We start from the raw sequence: 20,138 nt of genomic DNA, 5'->3' as shown, positions 1-20,138 counted from the left end.
GAGATCACATATGGAATATTCAGTTTGTTCTTTAAACTCAGAGTTTATGTAACAAATGACTAGATGACAAAGAAAATGAGGGAGCTGTTTTTTTCTCTTTAGAAACACAAACGTTAGCATATCAGGAATTTGTGGCTCTATATTTAACTCAAGAACAGAGTGAACTGGCACAACAGACTTCATCAATGAGCTTCTAGATGTTCTAAAGTACACAATGTAACATAACATCACTATTAAGTACTAGCTGAGGGTCAGGCAGTATATCTGCCAAGGCTGCAATAGCAACTCAAACACTTTTTTATTTTTATATTTTAAATTTCCAGAGGATGTTGTGAAGGCTAAAACTATATAACAGGATTCAGAAAAGAACTAAAGTTCAAGGAGGATAGGTCCATCAATGGCTATTACTAGGATGAGCACAGATGCAACCCCATGCTCTGAATAGCCCTAGCCTCTGTTTGCCAGAAGCTGGCAATGGGCGACAGAAGATGGATCACTTGATGATTGCCTGTTCTGTTCATTCCTTCTAAACCACCTGGCATTGGCCGCAGTCAGAAGGATACTGGGCTGGATTGACCAGTGGTCTGGCTCAGTATGTCCTCCTTATGCTCTTAGATAATGTACAATGGGATGTACGGTGTGGGGGCTAAGGAGATCTGGGCCAAAGACTTGCTGTGTGACCAAGTCTCCCTCTGTCTTTTTGCTTCAGTTTTCCCTGTCTGTAAAATAGGGATACAAAGGGATGTTGTGAGGTTAAATTATGTGCTGCTTTGTGACCCTCAGGTGGATACAAGGCAGTATAAAGGGGGAAAATGTTACAGGTGGCACAGGTGGCGACGCCTCTAGTTAAATTTGTGTGAAACTTTCCATTATAAGACCTTGTTCTTCTTTGAGTGCTTGCTCATTTCCATTCCATGTTAGTGTGCGCATGACATGTGCACAGTCGCTGCAGATTTTTCCCTCAGTGATATCCGTCAGGCTGGCTCTAGCATCCTCTGGTGCCATGCGCTCATGCGTCAGTATAAGGGGCCTAGCCGGCGCCGTGCGCTCTCAGTTCCTTCTTTACAACCTGTGACGGTCACTGGAACAACTTCTCTTGCCTTTGCAAGGCATTCATGGGTGCTTCTGTTCCGTTCTTTCATGAGTTTAGTTACCTTTAGTTTATCTCTTTTAGTAGTAATAAGAAAAGGAGTACTTGTGGCACCTGCACTCAGACCAAAGTCCGAGTCAAGCTGGTCGGACGCTGCACTGAGTACCTCAGCATTCGTGTGGAATGCTCTTCCAGCAGCCACTCCTATATGCCGGCAAGCAGCACCGTTGACTCTGCCCTACTCACAAGTCCAGTGCAGCACCATCCTCCGACACTGGGTGAACATTGTGGTGCCAGCGGGACACGGTGCTGTCCACCCCAGAGACATTTGTAGCAGTCAGGGACCTGATGACTCTCCTGGTTCCGCAGACTCCAGCGGGGCAAGTTCTGGCACCAGTGAGGTCATCAAGCGAAGGAAGCATGTTGCCCCAAGCTCCTATCCTAGCACTGATACCAACCAGAGGGAAACCAACCTGCTGATGTTAGCAAAGACTTCCTTGCTCCAGCACTTTCCCCAGACCCTTGGCTCTGGCTGACGGAAGCGAGGGGTACCATCCCCCCATGGTCCTCTCAAGCCAACTTGTTCTCAGAGTCAGAGGTGGAATCTTGCACCCAACCAAGGGGCCAATACCAGTACCCAACCTACGGTCCATCTGATCCCAGTGCAGGTGCTCCTCCAGGCACCTGGCCCAGTGGGCAGTAGCCAATGCCAGTCCAATGGCCTTTTTGGAATCTATTGGATTTCCCCCCGGTATCGGGACTGCCTTTCAGTCGTTTGTACTCGGTGGAGTCTGAGAGAAGGGCCGCTCTATCAAAATTCAAGGACTCACTGCCACAGGAGTCCAGACAGGAATTCTCCGCTCTGATGGAGAAAGGGAAGACTGTAACCAGGGCCTCCCTTCAGGCTGCTCTTGGCATAGCTGATAGAACAAAGGCATCAGCAGTGGTCATGGAAAGGTGCTCTTGACTCCAATCCTCAGGACTATCACCCGAGGTTCAGTAGTCCATTCAGGACCTTCCGTTTGAGCTTCTCTCTTCTCCAAACAAACAGATGCAAAATTCCATGGCCTGAAAGATTCTAGAGCCACCGTCAGGTCCCTGGGCTTCTATGCCCCGGCATCTTAGGGAAAGCATTTAAGACTCTGCACCTGGTCTGCTTCCCGGCTCTGCCTCGCCAAGACCTGTTTAAGAAATGAGGCAGAGGTTATGAGCGCATGCAACAGCCATCTTCCACCTCCGCCTCATTACTGGGCTCACACAGATATCCAAGAGGTCCCTCCCCAATCTTTCTCGACTGGCATTATGCAGTCAGCTCCTAGGCACCCTGGGTCATCAAAGCACTCGTTTTGATGAGACACTCGAGGTCAATATCACAATCCCCTCTGCACTAGATCCAGCTACCCCAATTTTCCAACCACCTTTCTTATTTCCTGGACGCCTGGACCCAAATCACCTAAGACCACTGGGTTTTCAGCACAATTCCTGTCCACCCCACCTTTCCATCCCCCCTCCCTGTCCCTCTTCAGAGACCCTTCTGATGAGCTCCTGTTGGAGCAAGAAGTCCATTCCCTCCTTCGGATGGGAGCTGAGAAGGAGGTTGCCTTTCACTTGAGAGGAAAGAGGTTCTATTCCTGCTACTTCCTAATTCCAAAAGCCAAAGCAGGTCTAAAGACTCATTTTAGACTCATTTGGCCTCAACTATTACAACATTCAGATAGTCCATTCAAAATGCTACTGCTAAGATCTTCCTGGCTCTTTGTTCTGATCACAGCACCCCTCTCTTGAATCCCTCCTCTAGGTCCTTTTTCATCTCTCCAACTCTCATAAGCCTCTTGTCTCTACCTTTACAACGTAGCCCCATCCTAACTAGCTGATTGATCACCTCCCTCCATTGCTCTGGCAGCATTCCCAGCCTTTACCACCCAGCAGTCAACCTTCCCCATAAGCACCTTCATTCTACCCACATTGCCCTTTATGCATGGGGGAATAGCTCCCTGATGCGATCCATACAGCTCTCCTTAGGCTACCATTTGCCATGATGACTGTGTTGTTGTCTACTTATCAGCAGGCAAGGATGTTATGACTGTCCCTCTTCTCCTTTTTTCCTGCTCCCTTACTCTAATTTCCCCACTATTGCCATTCTTCTATGCCCATTAAAAATGCAAAACCTGTCACTAACAAAACTGTGCCAGTTCTTCATCGAATGCATTTGTTTGTAGGTTTTTGTGAGGGAAGGAGGGCAAGGAGAGATCCAAGGCGCCCCTGGTGTGTGCAACGTACTTGACCTACAGAAGCAACAATTGTGTGTGACTCCCTCTAGTGTCCCGGAGCCCTACTCTTCAAGTGCTTGTGTCTTTCTTAGATTGTAAGACTTCTGGGCAGGGATTGCCTCTTACCTATGTGTCCAGTGCTCAGTAGTACCATGGGGCTCCAGTCCCAATTAGGCCTTTGAGTGCTACCACAATATAAATGTGTACTACTGCTACTAATTAGATTGACTGTTAGAGAATGTTACTCACTGTGGGTAAATGATTTAATTTCCTTGGAAAAGGGCCAGTTCCTTGTGTTTGATTGAAATAAGTCATGGAACATGAAATCGTCTCTCCTCTCTGGGGATTGTTAAAACTATTAATGTCAATGAAATATAAAAGTGAAAACATACTGTTTCTCAAGTTTGGTTCTGAAGAGGCCTCAGATGAGTCTAGCTCTTATCTCAGGTTCTGCTCTTGGCTGTTTCATACACTGAGAACATACAGGGATTTCCAGAAGCAAACACATCCAAATTTATGGACATTTTTTAATATTTGTGAAACAATTTTATTTTTTTTATTCCTTATAGTTTAAAGATTTGAAATGTTCCATGATGGGTCCCCCCTCTCCCCTGCCATTAGTTTTCTGCATCTGAGACTTTCTTTCTGGGAGACATGTTTCTGGGTGATAACGGGTTATGGGAACAGTGTTGGTAAAAATAAAAACATGACTCACTGCTTTGTTCACATTGTGTGTCTACACAGGATCCGTCTGCCACTTTAACACAGAACTTCGTCATTCTGCATTTATCTTTTCAATAAATAGCCTCCGTCCTTTAAGAACTGCCAACTCTGGGTGGGTAGAGTTGCTGTAAATCTTTGTGAATCCAAGGTAACCTGCAAAAGCCAAATTGCTGCTAAATACTTCTGTGAAAAGGGAGCCAAAAGCAGCATGTGTTTGTTCTAACTGTAGGTGCTTGCTGCCCTCTGGTGTCAGCCGCTGTTTGTTTTAGAATATCAGCATGATTTTAGAAGCAGATTTTGGTGCCCTTGACATGCTGCTGCTGTTTAACTCCTAAATGCTTCTTGTTTCTTTTTGTTCTAGTCACTAGAGGAAGTGTGTGACCTGTTGCATGCTGCACCATTCCAGAATATATTACCAAGGGTTCATGTCAAAGGTATGGGCTAGACGAGCATTTATTCTCCAGCAGTATTATCCCCGATGTTGCTTCCTTGTTGGTGAATTCATCACTCTGAAACTTTCTTTACACAAGCACTATTCATTTGTAAAGACAGCAAATTCCTGAGTATCTGCAAGCCTGACAATTGTACAGGACACAGAAAAGCAGGAGGCCTAAGCCTATTAACCAGGGCTCCCAGGGCTGGGGTGATCAAGAATGCTCTGTGCAGCACACTGGCGATATGCCCAACGCTGCCTCATCCCCACTTGGTGATGAGGTTGGAGAATGCTGGACTTGCTATGAGGTCCCATTCTTCATATCAGCCTTGGCTTGTAGGTGTGCAAAATAAACTTGGGGATGGGGAGGGTTAGGGCTGGATCCTGCAAGGTGCTGAGTACTGTCTCTCTGATCCAGCAAAGCACAACCACATGCATGGTTGCCACAGACTTTTCAAATGCTTAAATGCTTTGCTGAATTACCTTGCAGGATTTGTTCCTTCCAGTCTATCTTCTCTTCTCCCCTTCCTGACTGCTGGAAGGTGAGCTGCTTCTGTTCCCCGTTTTATCCTTCTACTGCTTTTGTGTGTGTGTGTTCCTCTTTTCCTACTTCTGCCCCACTACCAGCAGCAGCAGATCTATCTATGCCTCTGCTCATAGGATTCACATAAATAACAAAGTGAAAGAGCCTTATTAGATTTATTGCAGTTACTCAGATCCCTGTAGACAGCCATCTGACTAACCAGATCATTGCAAATTTTATTCACCCAGTCACCAGAGAACATTTCCTACTCACTAATGGTGAGTGTTGGGGTTTTTTTTTTGTTTTTTTTTTAACTTTTCCATACATAAAACACCTTCAGTATAACCCCATCCTCTGGAGGCAAGTATTTTGCATGTGATAAGGGTGATTTTAATTGTCTCAGTATGCATGGGGGTCACACTATGTTATAGACAGCATAAGAGCCTTATTTTGAGGGCAGAAATGAGTTAATAACAAAATGAGTTTCACTACTAGTTTTTGCCTGTATAGTTAGTTTCTTTAAACATGAATGATAATGTAACATTGTTAAAGGAATAAACCTGTCAATGGATACTATACATCAAATAAAATGCATACTGAAGAAAAAGCAAGCCATTTTGAATTAAATTACCCATCAAAGGAATAATTTACACAACTCCTACTGTGACAAAAATAAACTGCAATAAAACCACGAATTTCTGTACAGCAATGTTCTTTGTTTATAAAGTGAAGTCACCTAACTTTAAAGGATAACATGGGTTTTTGTTTTTTGTTTTTTTTTCTCTCTTTCAGAGGGTGAAAGACTTGATGCTAAAATGAAAAGACTAGAATCAAAATATGCTCCACTCCATCTTGTTCCTCTGATTGAAAGATTAGGAACACCCCAGGTAATGTCCTACATTTTGTGCCCCAGACATTTTATGCAGAAATATCAGTGCACAAGAAACCTGAGACCCTTACAATATCAGTAGCCATGTCAGAATTACAAATGTCACACACAAATTGTTCACACAATGAGGCCTGTAGTAAATCCATGGATTCAGTAAAGTTGGTCAGCAGCTTGTGTGCACAGGTGGCTTATTGTCTGAATGTTTGGGACAGTGCAGAGGTGACATTTTAAGTTTTAGGAGAGGATTAAAGTGTTAATTTCCATGTACACTATTGTGATATAATGTGTAAAGCAAAGGATTTGAACCCAAGGGGCTCCCTGTTCAAATTCCACCAAAAGCAACTGATTTGCTCTGTGACCTTTTAAAAAAGTCATTTGTTCTCTTGTGATTCAGTGAACAAATTGGATAAAATCAGAACCTTTTTGGAAACCAACTCTTCTATTTGATCTGAGCTTTCCTGGAAAATTAATTACTAACAGAGAACATTCTTCCTCCTCAATGCCTTGTCAGTGAACTGCTCTTGCTGTCCAGAGGCCATTCTCCTCTGTGTCCTTGTAGAGTGTGTTTCATTCCCCATTTGCTTCAACAGCTGACACTCTGTGCTTGAGAGACAGGGATTTGGGGGGCCAAAAGGGAATGATGTCAAGTATAGAGTTCAGACTACCTTTAGCACCACGGGTAGAGTTAGATGAGCTGTGCTGAGCAAGCAACACGGTCCCTACCGCAGAGAACTTACAATGGGAGGGCACAAGCTGGTACAATATAGAGAGAGCAAGTATTGATTATAAATCTCAGTTTACTACAGTTGTACAGATATCTTCATGCTCGCTTTGAAGCACATCAGCCTCTGATAGCAGCAGGCCAGGGAGTCAGCAATAAGTGAGGGAGGGACCATTACCTGGGCCTGCCAGCAGACAACAGAACACACCAATTTTTGTCTTCTGACTCATTTCAGTTAAAAAACAAAACAAAACACAAAAAAAAAAAACCCAGGCAAACAAAAACCAACGTTGCAAACCTTGGCGCAGTACAGTAGCGTCTGTCCTTTCCACTCAGAAAGCCTTTAAAAACTTCTCTTCCATTGAGCGGGTGAAAAAATTAACCCAGATATTTCATTGTTGGTGTTTTGTGGCTTCCATCATTCACTTGACCCTTGACTCCAGGAGACCTTAAAAGCACTGGTTCAAAAAGGAGAGTCAAAACTAGTGACCCAGCTGGTAATACTACTTTTGTTTAAACAACTCAGTCTGAATTCACTCGAATGAATCTGCTCCAAGGCAATGTGCAGAACTGGAATTGGGGCACGCAGGTAAACTGTCTTACAGTACTCTTGGGGCGTGTCTACACAGCAAATTAAAACCCACAGCTGGCCCGTGTCAGCTGACTTAGGCTCACAGGGCTTGGGCTGCGGGGCTGTTTCACTGCTGTGTAGATGTCTGGGTGGAAGGGCCCCAGAGCTTTGCTCCAGCCCGAGCCCAGAAGTCTACACAGCTATGAAACTGCCCCGCAGCCTGAGCCCCAGAAGTTGGCTGGCCCAGGCATCTTGCTGTGGGGTTTTCTTTGCTGTTTTCAGATCAGCATAACACCCTAATAGAGCTTCGTCCTGCACAAATATAAGGCTTTCAAACAAACCACACCTCCCCCATAACTAATCTGAAATGCTGTTTCATTTACTTTTTATTTCCTCCTCTCAATCTTAGCAAATTGCAATAGCAAGGGAAGGAGATTTGCTGACCAAGGAACGCCTCTGCTGTGGCCTATCCATGTTTGAGGTCATCTTGACGAGGATTCGGACCTTCCTGGATGACCCAATCTGGCGTGGCCCCCTTCCCAGCAATGGCGTGATGCATGTGGATGAATGTGTGGAATTTCACCGTCTCTGGAGTGCGATGCAGTTTGTGTACTGCATTCCTGTGGGAACACACGAGTTTACTGTGGAGTATGTATCATAGGCTGCCAATTATGCACTTGCTTGCAACAGTACTTTATTGTATTTCCAGGCTAGAAGTGGGGATATAAAACATAATGCTGGTGTTCATATTTCTGACATGGCTCAGTGAGGCAAGCACAGAACAAAGAACAAGGGACTGAGAGGGCCTATTAGCACAGGAACACAAATATTAATTGTATCTTTTAAAAATCATGTATTTTAAATATGTTGGTACATAATAGAAGATCCCATAAGGAAGAGATCCTAGTGTACACCTCTCAACACCAGTGATGCTTATCCCACTACAGTTGCTGAATTTAAGTAAAATAACTTTTATAAGTAATTTATCAGGTACTTGCTTATTTTCTGTGGGTTAGCAGCAGGAATGAGAATTCAGAAGTTAGTGTCCTGCAATCTTCAATTCTTTAGTTCTTTGCATTATGTTTGTCAGTTTTCAGAAGGAAAGATTGAGCTACAATTTGCCTCTCATTGGCCAGTTGTTGATGGGAAGTCTTAGGACATTGCTCCCATTAATCCACAGAGACCAACTAAATGTGGTGGTGTGGCATTATCAGTTTGTTCTGTTGGTTAATGTGACAGTAGCACTGCTGCAGAGTAATGGGGAGCAAATATTTTTGGAAGAACTTAAAATTGGATAAAGATTTTCAGCATTTCTAGTGCTTGCAGTTTCTAAATATTGTTCATTTAATAGAGAATGATTCTAAATGACAGGGTTATAAACCTCAGCCTGGAAAACATCTTATGCATGGTTTTTAGACTCCTATTTTTTTGAAGAGAAAATGTCCAGTGACTCAATAGTTCATGCTAACTGGTTCTTGGGAGTTTTAGGTGAAATATACAATTTTCATAGACTTTGTACTCTATTACAGACAGTGCTTTGGAGATGGGCTGCACTGGGCTGGATGTATGATCATTGTGCTTTTGGGACAGCAGCGTCGCTTTGATGTTTTGGATTTCTGCTACCATTTGCTGAAAGTACAAAAGCATGATGGCAAAGATGAGGTCATCAAGAATGTGGTATGTTGAAAACACTGGTTTTGTACTCATTGCAATGACTTGTCTGAAAAAACTGGAATTATTTGCATGGAGCTGCATGGTATCTGTAACCATCACCGTTTAAAGTGGAGTCAAAGCCCAAGATTATGCAGTAGAGCATTTGCTAATAGCACTCTATTAGAGTTGGGATTTTAATTGAGCCAACCTTTACCTTTCATTATGACATGGGTTTTCTTACATTTAATGAAATAGATGGTGCCATCTAGATGCACATACGTACCTTTAGAACAGGGCTAGTCCTACTGAAGTTCTAATCCCCATGTCCAAGGACTATTTCAGGAATTCTGAAAAGCAGAGTCGATCTTTAAAAACAAAATTTTAAGTGTTTTTTTGCATCTACCACTGGTTGGAAAACATTCATAACTTATCCAGACCACACCCCACCATTGGGGCAGACTTAAGAGAGTTGGCACTGTTTCCTCTTTCCATTACATAAGGTGGTCATACTGGGTCAGACCACTGGTCCATCCAGCCCCCAGTATCCTGTGTTCTGACAGTGGCCAATGCCAGGTGCCCCAGAGGACATGAACAGAACAGGTAATCGAGTGAGCCATCCCCTGTCGCCAATTCCAAGCTTCTGGCAAACAGAGACTAGGGACACCATCCCTGCCAATCCTGGCTAATAGCCATTGATGGACCTATCATCCAGGAACTTACCTAGTTCTTTTTTGAACCCTGTTATAGTTTTGCCAGAGGATGTTGTGAAGGCCAAGGAGTTCCACATGTTGACACTGCATTGTGTGAAGAAATACTTCTATTTGTTTGTTTGTTTTAAACTTGCTGCCTATTAATTTAGTGACCCTTAGTTTTTATTATGAGGAGTAAATAACACGTCCTTATTTACTTTCTCCACATCAGTCATGATTTTACAGACCTCTATCATTTCCCCCCCCTTAGTCTTCTCTTTCCCAAGCTGAAAAGTCCCAGACTTGCTAATCACTCCTCAGATGGAAGCGGTTCCATATCCCTCATCATTTTTGTTGCTCTTTTTTCTGTACTTTTTCCAGTTTCAATATATCATTTTTGAGATGGGGCAACTCCGTCTGCACACAGTATTCAAGATGTGGGCGTACCATGGATTTATATAGGGGCAATATGATATTTTCTGTCTTATTATCTATCCCTTTCTTAATGATTCCCAACATTGTTTGCTTTTTTGACTGCCGCTGCACATTGCTTGGATGTTTTTAGAGAACTATCCACAATGACTCCAAGATCTTTCTTGTGTGGTAACAGCTAATTTAGACCCCATTGTTTTATATGGATAGTTGGGATTATGATTTCCAATGTGTATTACTTTGCATTTATCAACATAGAATTTCATCTGCCATTTTGTTGCCCAGTCACCCAGTTTTGTGAGATCCCTTGTAATTCTTCACAGTCTGCAGTCCCTGAACAGTTTTGAATCATCTGCAAATTTTGCCACCTCACCGTTTACCCCTTTTCCCAGATCATTTATGACTATGTTGAACAGGACTGGTCCCAGTACAGATCCCTGGGGGATACCACTATTTACCTCTTGCCATTCTGAAAGGGACCATTTATTCCTACCCTTTGTTTTTGTCTTTTAACAAGTTACTGATCCAGGAGAGGACCTGTCCTCTTATCCCATGACAGCTTACTTTGCATAAGAGCCTTTGGTGAGGGACCTTGTCAAAGGCTTCCTGAAAATCTAAGTACACTATAGCCACTGGATCACCCTTGTCCACCTGCTTGTTGATCGCCCTCAAAGAATTCTAGTAGATTAGTGAGGCATGATTTCCCTTTACAAAAAACATGTTGACTCTTCCTCAACAAATCGTATTCATCTATGTGTGACAATTCTATTCTTTAATATAGTTTCAACCAATTTGCCCAGTACTGAAGTTAGGCTTATTGGCATGTAATTGTCATGCTCACCTGTGGAGCCTTTAATTAAAATTGACATCACATTAGTTATCCTACAATCATCTGGTACAGAAGCTGATTTACATAACTCTTGGGTGAATACCATCTGGTCCTGGTGACATATTACTCTTTAATTTATCAATTTGTTCCAAAACTTCTCTAATGACACCTCAATCTGGGACGGTTGCTCAGATTTGTCACCTAAAAAGAATGGCTCAGGTTTGGGAATCTCCCTCACATCCTCAGCTGTGAAGACCGATGCAAAGAATTCATTTAGTTTCTCTGCAATGGCCTTATCCTCTTTGAGTGCTCCTTTAGCATCTTGATCATTCAGTGGCCCCATGGGTTGTTTAGCAGGCTTCCAGCTTCTGATGTACTTAACATTTTTTTTGCTGTTACTTTTTTGAGTCTTTGGCTAGATGTTCTTCAAATTCTTTTTTGGCCTTCCTAAATATATTTTTACATTTCACTTGCCAGAATTTATGTTCTGTTCTATTTTCCTCAATAGGATTTAACTTCCACTTTTTAAAGGATACCTTTTTGCCTCTGTTTCTTTTACTTTAGTTAGCCACAGTGGCACTCTTTTGGTCCTCTCTGTTTTTTAATTTGAGCCTCTATTATGGTGTCTTTAAAAAGTTTCCTTGCAGGGATTTCTTCTTGCGCTGTACCTTTTAATTTCTGTTTAACTAACTTCCTCAGTTTTGTGTAGCTCCCCTTTCTGAAATCAAATGCTACCATAGTAGGCTTCTGTGGTGTCCCCCTCCTCTACTCCCCCCAGGGATGTTAAATTTTATTAGGTTATGGTCACTATTACTAAGCAGTTCAGCTATATTCACCTCTTGGACCGGATCCTATGCTTCACATAGGACTAAATCAAGAATTGCCTCTCCTCTGGTGGTTTCAGGACTAGCTGCTCCAAGAAGCAGTCATTTAAGGTGTCAAGAAACTTTCTCATACTTATGGCCAGACTGGTTCATGAGGTGCTGAATTGGCAGAAGTCTGCTGGGTTAAGGCAGTTGCTCTCCTTGGTTTTATCAAAGGCTGGTTCTGATTTTTATCTCAAAGCTTCTTTTCTGAATGTATTTTTTTTGACTTTGCAGCCTTTGAAGAAAATGGTTGAGAGAATTCGCAAATTCCAGATCCTGAACAATGAGATAATTACTATTTTGGACAAATATATGAAGTCTGGTGATGGAGAAGGTACACCAGTGGAACATGTGCGCTGCTTCCAGCCACCTATCCATCAGTCTCTGGCCAGCAACTAAGCGTGGAGAGATATCGTTGCTTTCTACTTTAGTGGCAGTACTTTTCCACCTAGTTAAATTATAAGCTTAAGAGGAGAAAAACCCTTGTAATGAATATACCCTAATCTGTATTTCAGTATTTCCTGTGCCTTTTGAAGGGTGGTGCTTTGTCATTTTCAGTCTCCAAGCACAATAATTGTATACAGTCCATACTTATTTTTCTAGACTAAAATTTTATATACTTTGATAAAAAGCCTGCAATGTAAAAAAAAGGCTTATTGTCTTACAAACCCTTCTGCATCCCTCACCTGCTGTGATCATTTTAGACTGGATTGGTTCAAACTGTTTTTCCCTCATCTGTCAAAATATTATTCAGGGTGGTTAAAAAAACCATGAGGTTGGTCTTTTTGTAGAAACATTTAAAACAAATTGATTGTAATTGTTTATGTATTAGAAAAGCATTAATTGCTTGCTTAGTCTTTATAAAAAGAAGGTTCCTGCTTGTGCTTTGTGAATAATTTTTTTCCTTGGCAAAATTAAATTGCATTGTGATTATGGAAAAAAAGGCTAATTAATTAAAATCCTCACTTTTTAAGCAGTGATTCTTTGGAGGTGGTTGATGCTCAGAACTTTGAAAACAATTTAGTTTAATGTAGTAGTACAGTGGGGGGGTCTGTTCACTCTTCCTTTTGAAAACTTGTATCATATAGAACATTTTCTGGTTTGAGGTTATTAAAAATGAAAAAGTCTTCTTTACAAGTTGATGTTAAGCAATCCCTGTTTAAAATGATCTTTTGAAAGGGATCCTTGCATTCACTGAACTGTTGTAGCCTATATCATCACACTTAGCTTTAATGATACTAATCATTACTATAGGGGAGAATATTTAAATTTATATTATGTGACCCCTGCCTCAGTAAGTTTGTAAAACTTCTTTGGCAACAGTACAATCTGAATTAAAGCAACATGATCAGGCACACCTGGAAAGTATTTGACCGGTTGTCTTTTGACTGGTGAACAATTCATGACTTACTTGGTGTTACGTCTTTGTCACATTGTACAGTCTCCACAGCTACTCTTCCAACAGCTGTAACAGCGTGTAAGATGTTCCTAGAGTGGGTATGAATGGCTAATGATCTACGTCTTGGATAGAGGTTACATCTGCAAATGATATTGAAGCTGTTCTTTCTACCCAGTATGCTGTAAGAAAATCTTCTGAGGATACAATCCTTTAAACCAGTGATGGAGGAGAGCAGGACAAAGTCAAATTCTAGTGCATCCTCTCCCTGGACCTCCTGCACAGCATGACCTATGCCCCTGCTCTCAAGTCCTGATATTTTTGAAAAGCTGGAAGCCAGAAGGAATGAGTACAGTAATGTGTGGAAGTGATAGCTAAGCAGGGGGATGAGACTAGTGGTTAAGACGACATTGAGGCAGTCTTAAATAGCTGTAGGAGAACAGAAACTAGATATTTTCTTGGGGGAAGAGAAACTAGAATTAAAGTGAAGAATAAGCTAATTTTAGTAATTCTGAGCAGAAAAGATGGGGGCATTTTAAGGGCTGGTTACCCACAAACTTGCATCAGAATAACTACATTGGATTTAATTAGCCCCTTTTTTTAAGTGCATCGGTTCACAGGAGCTGTTGCTTTAGAATATAAATGTCTCACTTCAGTATTGCTTAAAACTTTTCTGATGGGAAAGAGTGTGGTGGATGAAGTTTACAGTTTGGGAAATGGGAGGGAGGGTAATTCACCTGCAGCAGTTCCTTTATTTTGGATACCCTCTCTATGCAATAAAACTCTACCTTGGTACTACAGCCACACTCACTCTTCCTTGGTGCTGTGCTTTGCACCTCAAAATTCTACTGGAATTTCTAACTAATTCTTTAGCTCTTCAAAGTACCATATCAAGACCAATTCTGATCGCTCAAAGACGAAGCGGAGACAATGTTCCATTTCACCAATACTTAAATTGGCAAGTTAAGTGACTTGCCTGAGATGTAGTATAGTTCAGGTAGCCCCCTACTCAGAGAACAGTTTTAATCCTGGTTCCGGCTCTGACTTTCTCTGTAACACCTTAAGTAGGCCTTGACTTTCCTAAGAATTTTTTATTTAATGTGTTAAAATCCTAGTGTGTACAAGGCAAAATACAATTCCTACATGTTAGCTGGCAATGGTAAGTCCTAGGAGCGACCTTCTAGTTTCCTTCAACCAACTGTGTTAAAACTGCAACTTGCCTTGTCCACACTAAGATTTTAGTAGGTTAAAAATACAAAATAAAACCAAAAAAACCCACAGTGTAGCCATGAGTAAAATGTCAAAAGCACCGTAGGCCCTTAAACGTTCGTCAATTTTGAAGATTGAGCTCAAGTCCCAGTGAAACTCAGTGTAACAAGAGTTTGCACACACTGTAGTGCTGTAACTATATGGGTTGACTAGGGCTGCTAGGTGCTACAGTAATACAAATAATAAAAGTGCTTATAGCTTATTCCACTTCCTATACAGCAATAAGCTATACCAATATAAGGCACCTTTTTTACTGATAAAACTGCATCCTGCAAACACTAGGGTTTGTACCAATTTAACTATCTCAAACCAAACCAGTTTTGTGTTCGTGGACCAGCTCTTTTGACAATAGAATTTAAGCTCTTAAGTCACGTGTGTGCTTTTGGGACTTCCACCCTCAACCTCTAAATGTCTTTCTCCATCTGCAAAATGAGGATAAGTGAAAAAGTTCTTCAAGTGGATCTGCATATTCCCACATCTGGGTATTACACTGCCTAGCGGTGCTTCATGGTAGAACCGTGTGGAGCCAGTTCTTACTGTTAAAGCACTCGTGCCCCCTCCTACAGCTCCCCTCAGCACCCCTGAACATTCTGAGAGGGAGGTTATATGTAGGTCACAGCCCCCTCTACTACTTCAGTTATTCCCAACTGCTGTGGCAAAATAAAATGAACCGCTCTGGTCCATTCAGATCCAGGCTTTTCTTCATTCTTAGTGTCTTGATATCAGTAAACTATAAACTACAGCTAAGTAGAGAGAGTTGAATTAGCTGGTACCTCAGTTCTGGGTGATGGTGGAACTGAAGGAGCTGGGATTCAAGAGGTGTGCTTCATGCCTGGCTGTTTTTCTGGCGTTGGATGATCACATAGGTACCTGAACTGCTTGGACAAGGAACACTCTCCTGCATGTTTCATCTGTTGGATTTTCATGCCCAGGCCTCGCCAGGAGAGGCAGAAGAGATTGTAAGTGCTTCTCCTTAAAGAGGAATATGAGGCTCTAGGCACTCATCTGATCCAAGGCCTGAGACACCTGCTTTGGCTCCCGTGACGACTTCCAGCAAGTCAAAGCACCTCAAAAATTCCAGCAAACTGGAACTTTCTTGGGTCCTACTCCAGATCCTGTGGCTCAGGCAGTCAGAGTTTCGAAGGCATTGTTGGTGGAGAAAGGCCAAACCACCTGCCTTTGAACTTACAGCCAGATTTGCTCCAGTTGTGTCAGTTACAAAAAAAGGCAGCAAGGGAGAAGACGGACACTGTTAGATGTGCCAAGGTGAGGGACACGATATCTTTTGCTGGACCATCTTCTATTGGTGAGAGAGACAAGCTTTCAAGCTATACGGAGCTCTTCTTCAGGGTTAGGCTGTTAGAATGCCAGATCACGTGTCAGATTTGTTGGATCCGTCCAACTCTGTCATGGGCCCTTTGGCTCAGCTCCAAAACCCAATCCTGTTTCAACTTCGAGAACCAATGGTATTTCATTGGCTTCTGCACTATCCTGCTCTTCAGCTCCAAGCTCTGCTCTGGTTCTGGGTCCCTCTTCAGATCTTATGTGGACCCTTACTTTAGTGGCAGATATTCACTGTTTGGCTTCTGAGTAAGAAATAGGATCTTGAGGAAGAGAGAGGCTGTTTGTCTTCACCTGAAAAAAGGAGAAGAGCAAGAGATTATTAGCCTCTCCTCTGATCTGTCTAGACTTCCTCCTCCAAAGTCTCCTACAGTCTCCATGAAAAGCTTTCTCCCTGTTTATTTCTTGCCACCCTCTAGGACCATCGCTCTCATCTGTGTGGTCCAGCACAGAGCCAAGGCTGGATCCATGTTTAGAGGAGGATAAAGGAGGAAGAGAACTGATTACTCCTGGTTCATGCCTCCTTTTGCTCCTCCTCGTCCTCTTGTGGATTTGTGTCCTGGGCTCTATAATGGTGTGCTGCTTCAGGAATTTGTAAGTTGTCATCCTTGTAGATGGAGAGGGGATGTTTCACCTGTAGTGAATCTGGCAGCTGAGAATCCCTGGACCTAGTTCCATTGGATCCATCTGCATCTGAGGCAGTGGCACCTGATACTCTATCGGAAGAGGAAGATGAGATTGTATGGTCTTGTTCAAAAAGAGATGAGAGAGACTACAAACCTGATTTATCACCAGATGAGCATCTGCCTCTTTTCATTCTGAGGATGCTCTACAGTTCCATGACCTGGTGGGTCACACAGCATCCATATTGAATTCACCTTCAGTAGCCGTGGAGGAGACCTCTCATCCAGTGTTTGACATTCTTGGGGATTCCTCCAAGAGCAGTATATCCTTACCAATTCTCAATGGCCTGCTGCAGCCTGCTAGGCTGTTAAAAGGCAGAAGTTGACCAATCTCCAAGAAGAGAGACAAATTCTATCAGACACAAACCTGAGTGGTTTTTATATTTTCACACATCCTGTGCTTTGCCCTCATTCTGTTCAGAGATGCTGAGGGAAGGAATCAAAGGGGACATCAAGTGCAATACCCGTAATACGCAGTCTCATCTTGAAGAAGTCCTGTTACAAGTAATCCAACTTCATTTACTCATCTGTAGTGCCTCTTGTAGTTTTTCCCAGCCTTACAGCCAAAAACATTTGAGGCTTTTCATGGTTTCACCTACCCAGAAAAAAAGCAAGGCTCTGTCAATCATAGCTTAAGTATAAGGCCCTTCGGCTGTTGCTCTCCTTTTATCTTGGCTTTATCCTATAATTTCCCGGCCTTGTTTCATTTTTTTTGCACTTTATACCTGGAAAGAGAGAAGAAAAAAATCATTAAAAGGCATATGATAAAAGAAGTCAGGTGCAGGTTAAGCACTTCCAGAAAAAAGGAGCCAAAAGAATTAGAGGGAAGGGAAAGGAGGTGTGTCTTTAATTCAGCACTTGACTGACATGGAGCCATGAGATCTGTAAAGGGTGGCATGCTGAATAGCCTTCAATTTATAAGGCAGAAAAATGTACAATATTTACCTGTTTCACAGAGGGAGGGGTAAGTTCCTAACTGCATGCTTAATGTGCAAATTACAATAATATTTGGTTCATTCCTTTCTGCCCCCTTGAGCCCTGAACACTACAAAATTACTTTAGTGTAATTACATCACTGAGGGGTGTGATTAATCCACACTGCCTGAGCGACATAGTTATACTGACCTAAGCACTGCTGTAGACAACACTGTTGGTGGGAGAGCTTCTCCTGCTGACAGCTACTGCCTCTCACAGAGGTGGAGTTATTGCGCCAACAGGAGTGCACTCTCCTTGCTAATATAGCTCTCTGTCGGCTTAAAGCGTCTTCACCAGAAGTGCTATAGTGGCACAGCTTAGCTGCTGTACATTTGTAGGGTAGACATGCCCTGAGACTACAGATATTTATAGTGTTTTATTTGCCTGTAAAAGTGTAATACACATTCTTGAGTCATAGCAAGTGAGGGTTGTAAGGCTTCATTAGTGTTTGATAAGCAAAGGGATAGCCTTGCGTGAAGGATATAATAAATGCACTTTTAGCAGCTAATCAAGCAAAGGACCCTAGCACAATAATTGAAGCTTACAGGCGTTACCACTATTCAAAGCATGTACAAAAGCCTATATTAGCAAGTTACCATGTCAGGCATCCCAATGTGTTAGTGATTCTGTATGGCCTTTAACTACACATTAAACTGTAAGTAGGAAACAAAGGGATACAGTCAATAACTAAAACCCTACCCAGCCAAGGTGGTGTCAAAGTGCATTTTGGTGGGTATTTTTAATTAACTGAATGTACCCTCATTCATTAATACTCCTTATGTAAATAAACAATATTTCAATGTTTAATTGTCAAACATTTCAACTTGGCTACAATTGGTGAAAATGTTATCTTGTTTAGGGCTTGTCCGCCAATACTCATACTTTAAAAGGATTACTACAGGCATTTGATTATGCTACCCTTTTTCCAGGAATGTAATAGGCTCAAACAATCTACTTTTCAACTGTCATACTTGTAGACACAGTTTTGGTCTGTAAAGTAAGTTTGCATTTAAGCTACTTTGAATGACAGTTATTTAGCAGTGCTTGATCTTGTTTTCCTCCTAATCAGAAGTGTCCCACTGGATAGCCCTATTAATATTTAAGTGATTGTCAACAAGTTATTTCCAAGGGGCCAAGAGACCCACAGAGAGGAAACAGGCATGCTGCATTCTAGATCAGAGTTAAAGTTGTGGAGTAACTTTGTAGAACAAAAACATTTCATAACAAAATATACACAGAATCAATCATTGATATTGCTTATGTTGGGGGATGTGTGTTCCTTGTACTCAGAAGCTGTGTGTCTTATTGGAGCCATCCCTGAATTCTCAGGGCGTCAATGGTGCTTCCCTAAGAGATTAGAACTATTTTTCTAACAAAGTTTGTTTCATCTTTATCACTTGCCCACTAAAACTACAGTAATGCACTCTCCTTGGAGAAGGTCTTGAAAATGACCTTACTATCAGGGGTGAAAGTAATTTACATTTCTTACCAGTACAGTCCAATTGCAAGCAACCCACCTCTCCTCCATACTTCATGGATCCCTCCCATTGCATGACTGAGATTAGAAAATAAAGCAGCTGCTACTACTACTACCTATACTGTCTGTAATAAAACTTTAATATTGGAATAAGCCTGAAAAAGTGAAAACGCTCATATTTTTTTCCTTGTTCTCCCTCCTCTTCCACCCAGGCTGCTGACACACATAGGCTCCACGCTCCCCTCCAAAAGCACTCAGCAGGGGCTGCAACAGCTTTCCTCTAGCTTGCAGCAGGGAGCAGGGGGACTGGCTGAGGGAGAAGCCTGCCCAGGATGCCTGCTGCCTGCATAAGAACAATTTAAACTCAGCTGTTTCCTCTGTGGTTCAGACCATGGGATTGGGGCCATTTCTGACATCTTTGTTAATTTCACTCACAGTTGTTGGGGGGAGGGGGTATGAGACCAAGGCAGGGGCAATTCTTTTCTGCCCCGTGGATGATGCAGTCTCCAATAGTATAATACACAAAAAATGCAATCAAAATCAGAAACCATTTTCAAACTCAAATCTATCCCATTCCCTCCCCAGCAGAGGATCATGGGCTGTGATGCTTATAGATTTTCTTTGAAATGTTACTTTAAAAAAAAAAAATGTAGAACAGGGTGAGATTTATTTTGGGCAAAGCAGTTTTGCTAAAGCAACTAAAGATTCAAAGGGAAAGCAAATAGCCCAATAGACAAAACCACAAAGGGAGAGGAGGGAAAAACTGGATATTCAGGGAAATTATTGTGCCACCTTTGAAAGAAATAGTAATTTTCATTCCACCCTCTTTATATAGTGCATTAAACACCTGAAATGTCCTTAGGACATGGGCCAGATCTCTTTGTTTTGTCTTGTCCTGCAGAGTGCAAAGCCTGAAATTGATAAAACTTTCTCTAAGCATCTTGTATATTTCATGAAGGCTATTCTAGTTGTCCTTCATTCACCCCTGCCTTCCCCTACCACTAGCCACCCACAGGCATGCTCCCTGCCCCCTTTTCTGTGTGAAAGGGAGATTACACAATCCTTGATATCTGACTTCCTTGGAACTAAGGAGGGGCTAGGGAAGACAGTGCCCTGGTGAGCATGGTACAGCGTAGCCCCCTGCCCAGCTGTGGTTTTTGAAAAAAAAAAAAAAAAAAAAAAAAGCTGGCAAGGGGCAGCGCTGCACCATGCCTGCCAGTGCCCTGCTTTCTCTAGACCCTCCCTCCATACTGACTTACTTTCACCTCTGGTGGCTATCACTAAAATCAGTGAATGATCTGGGCACCA

At 42.3% G+C, this 20,138-nt stretch overlaps 1 protein-coding gene and 1 long non-coding RNA gene across 8 annotated transcripts in view; one reads left to right on the top strand and one right to left on the bottom strand.

The window, feature by feature from the left end:
• The window catches only part of CYFIP1 (cytoplasmic FMR1 interacting protein 1), a 126,344-nt gene extending 113,696 nt beyond the window's left edge, over nucleotides 1-12,648 (top strand). For all 5 annotated transcript variants that reach the window (XM_038410472.2, XM_043493384.1, XM_038410457.2 and 2 more), the window contains 5 exons: nucleotides 4,445-4,517; nucleotides 5,832-5,926; nucleotides 7,630-7,868; nucleotides 8,750-8,897; nucleotides 11,924-12,648. In XM_038410472.2, the coding sequence (XP_038266400.1) occupies nucleotides 4,445-4,517; nucleotides 5,832-5,926; nucleotides 7,630-7,868; nucleotides 8,750-8,897; nucleotides 11,924-12,088 (720 nt within the window). In that variant the 3' untranslated portion in view covers nucleotides 12,089-12,648. The remainder of the gene's footprint in view (nucleotides 1-4,444; nucleotides 4,518-5,831; nucleotides 5,927-7,629; nucleotides 7,869-8,749; nucleotides 8,898-11,923) is intronic.
• Nucleotides 459-19,712, bottom strand: LOC119858956. Of its 3 annotated transcripts, XR_006274890.1 has the most exons (4): nucleotides 14,015-15,121; nucleotides 13,101-13,891; nucleotides 4,076-9,220; nucleotides 459-2,271 (listed from the first exon to the last, which is right to left on the bottom strand). It is a non-coding gene; the product is annotated as an uncharacterized LOC119858956 (long non-coding RNA). The 3 variants fall into 3 exon arrangements; XR_006274886.1 differs by lacking the exons at nucleotides 13,101-13,891; nucleotides 14,015-15,121 and adding an exon at nucleotides 15,128-19,712; XR_006274881.1 differs by having other exon boundaries at nucleotides 13,101-15,121.
• Nucleotides 19,713-20,138: the final 426 nt, after the last annotated feature.

The sequence above is a fragment of the Dermochelys coriacea genome, chromosome 1, assembly GCF_009764565.3.
Source record: "Dermochelys coriacea isolate rDerCor1 chromosome 1, rDerCor1.pri.v4, whole genome shotgun sequence".
Lineage (NCBI taxonomy): Eukaryota > Metazoa > Chordata > Testudines > Dermochelyidae > Dermochelys > Dermochelys coriacea.
The sequence above is the reverse complement of the archived record's forward strand: the minus strand, read 5'-3'. Positions and strand labels throughout refer to the sequence as shown.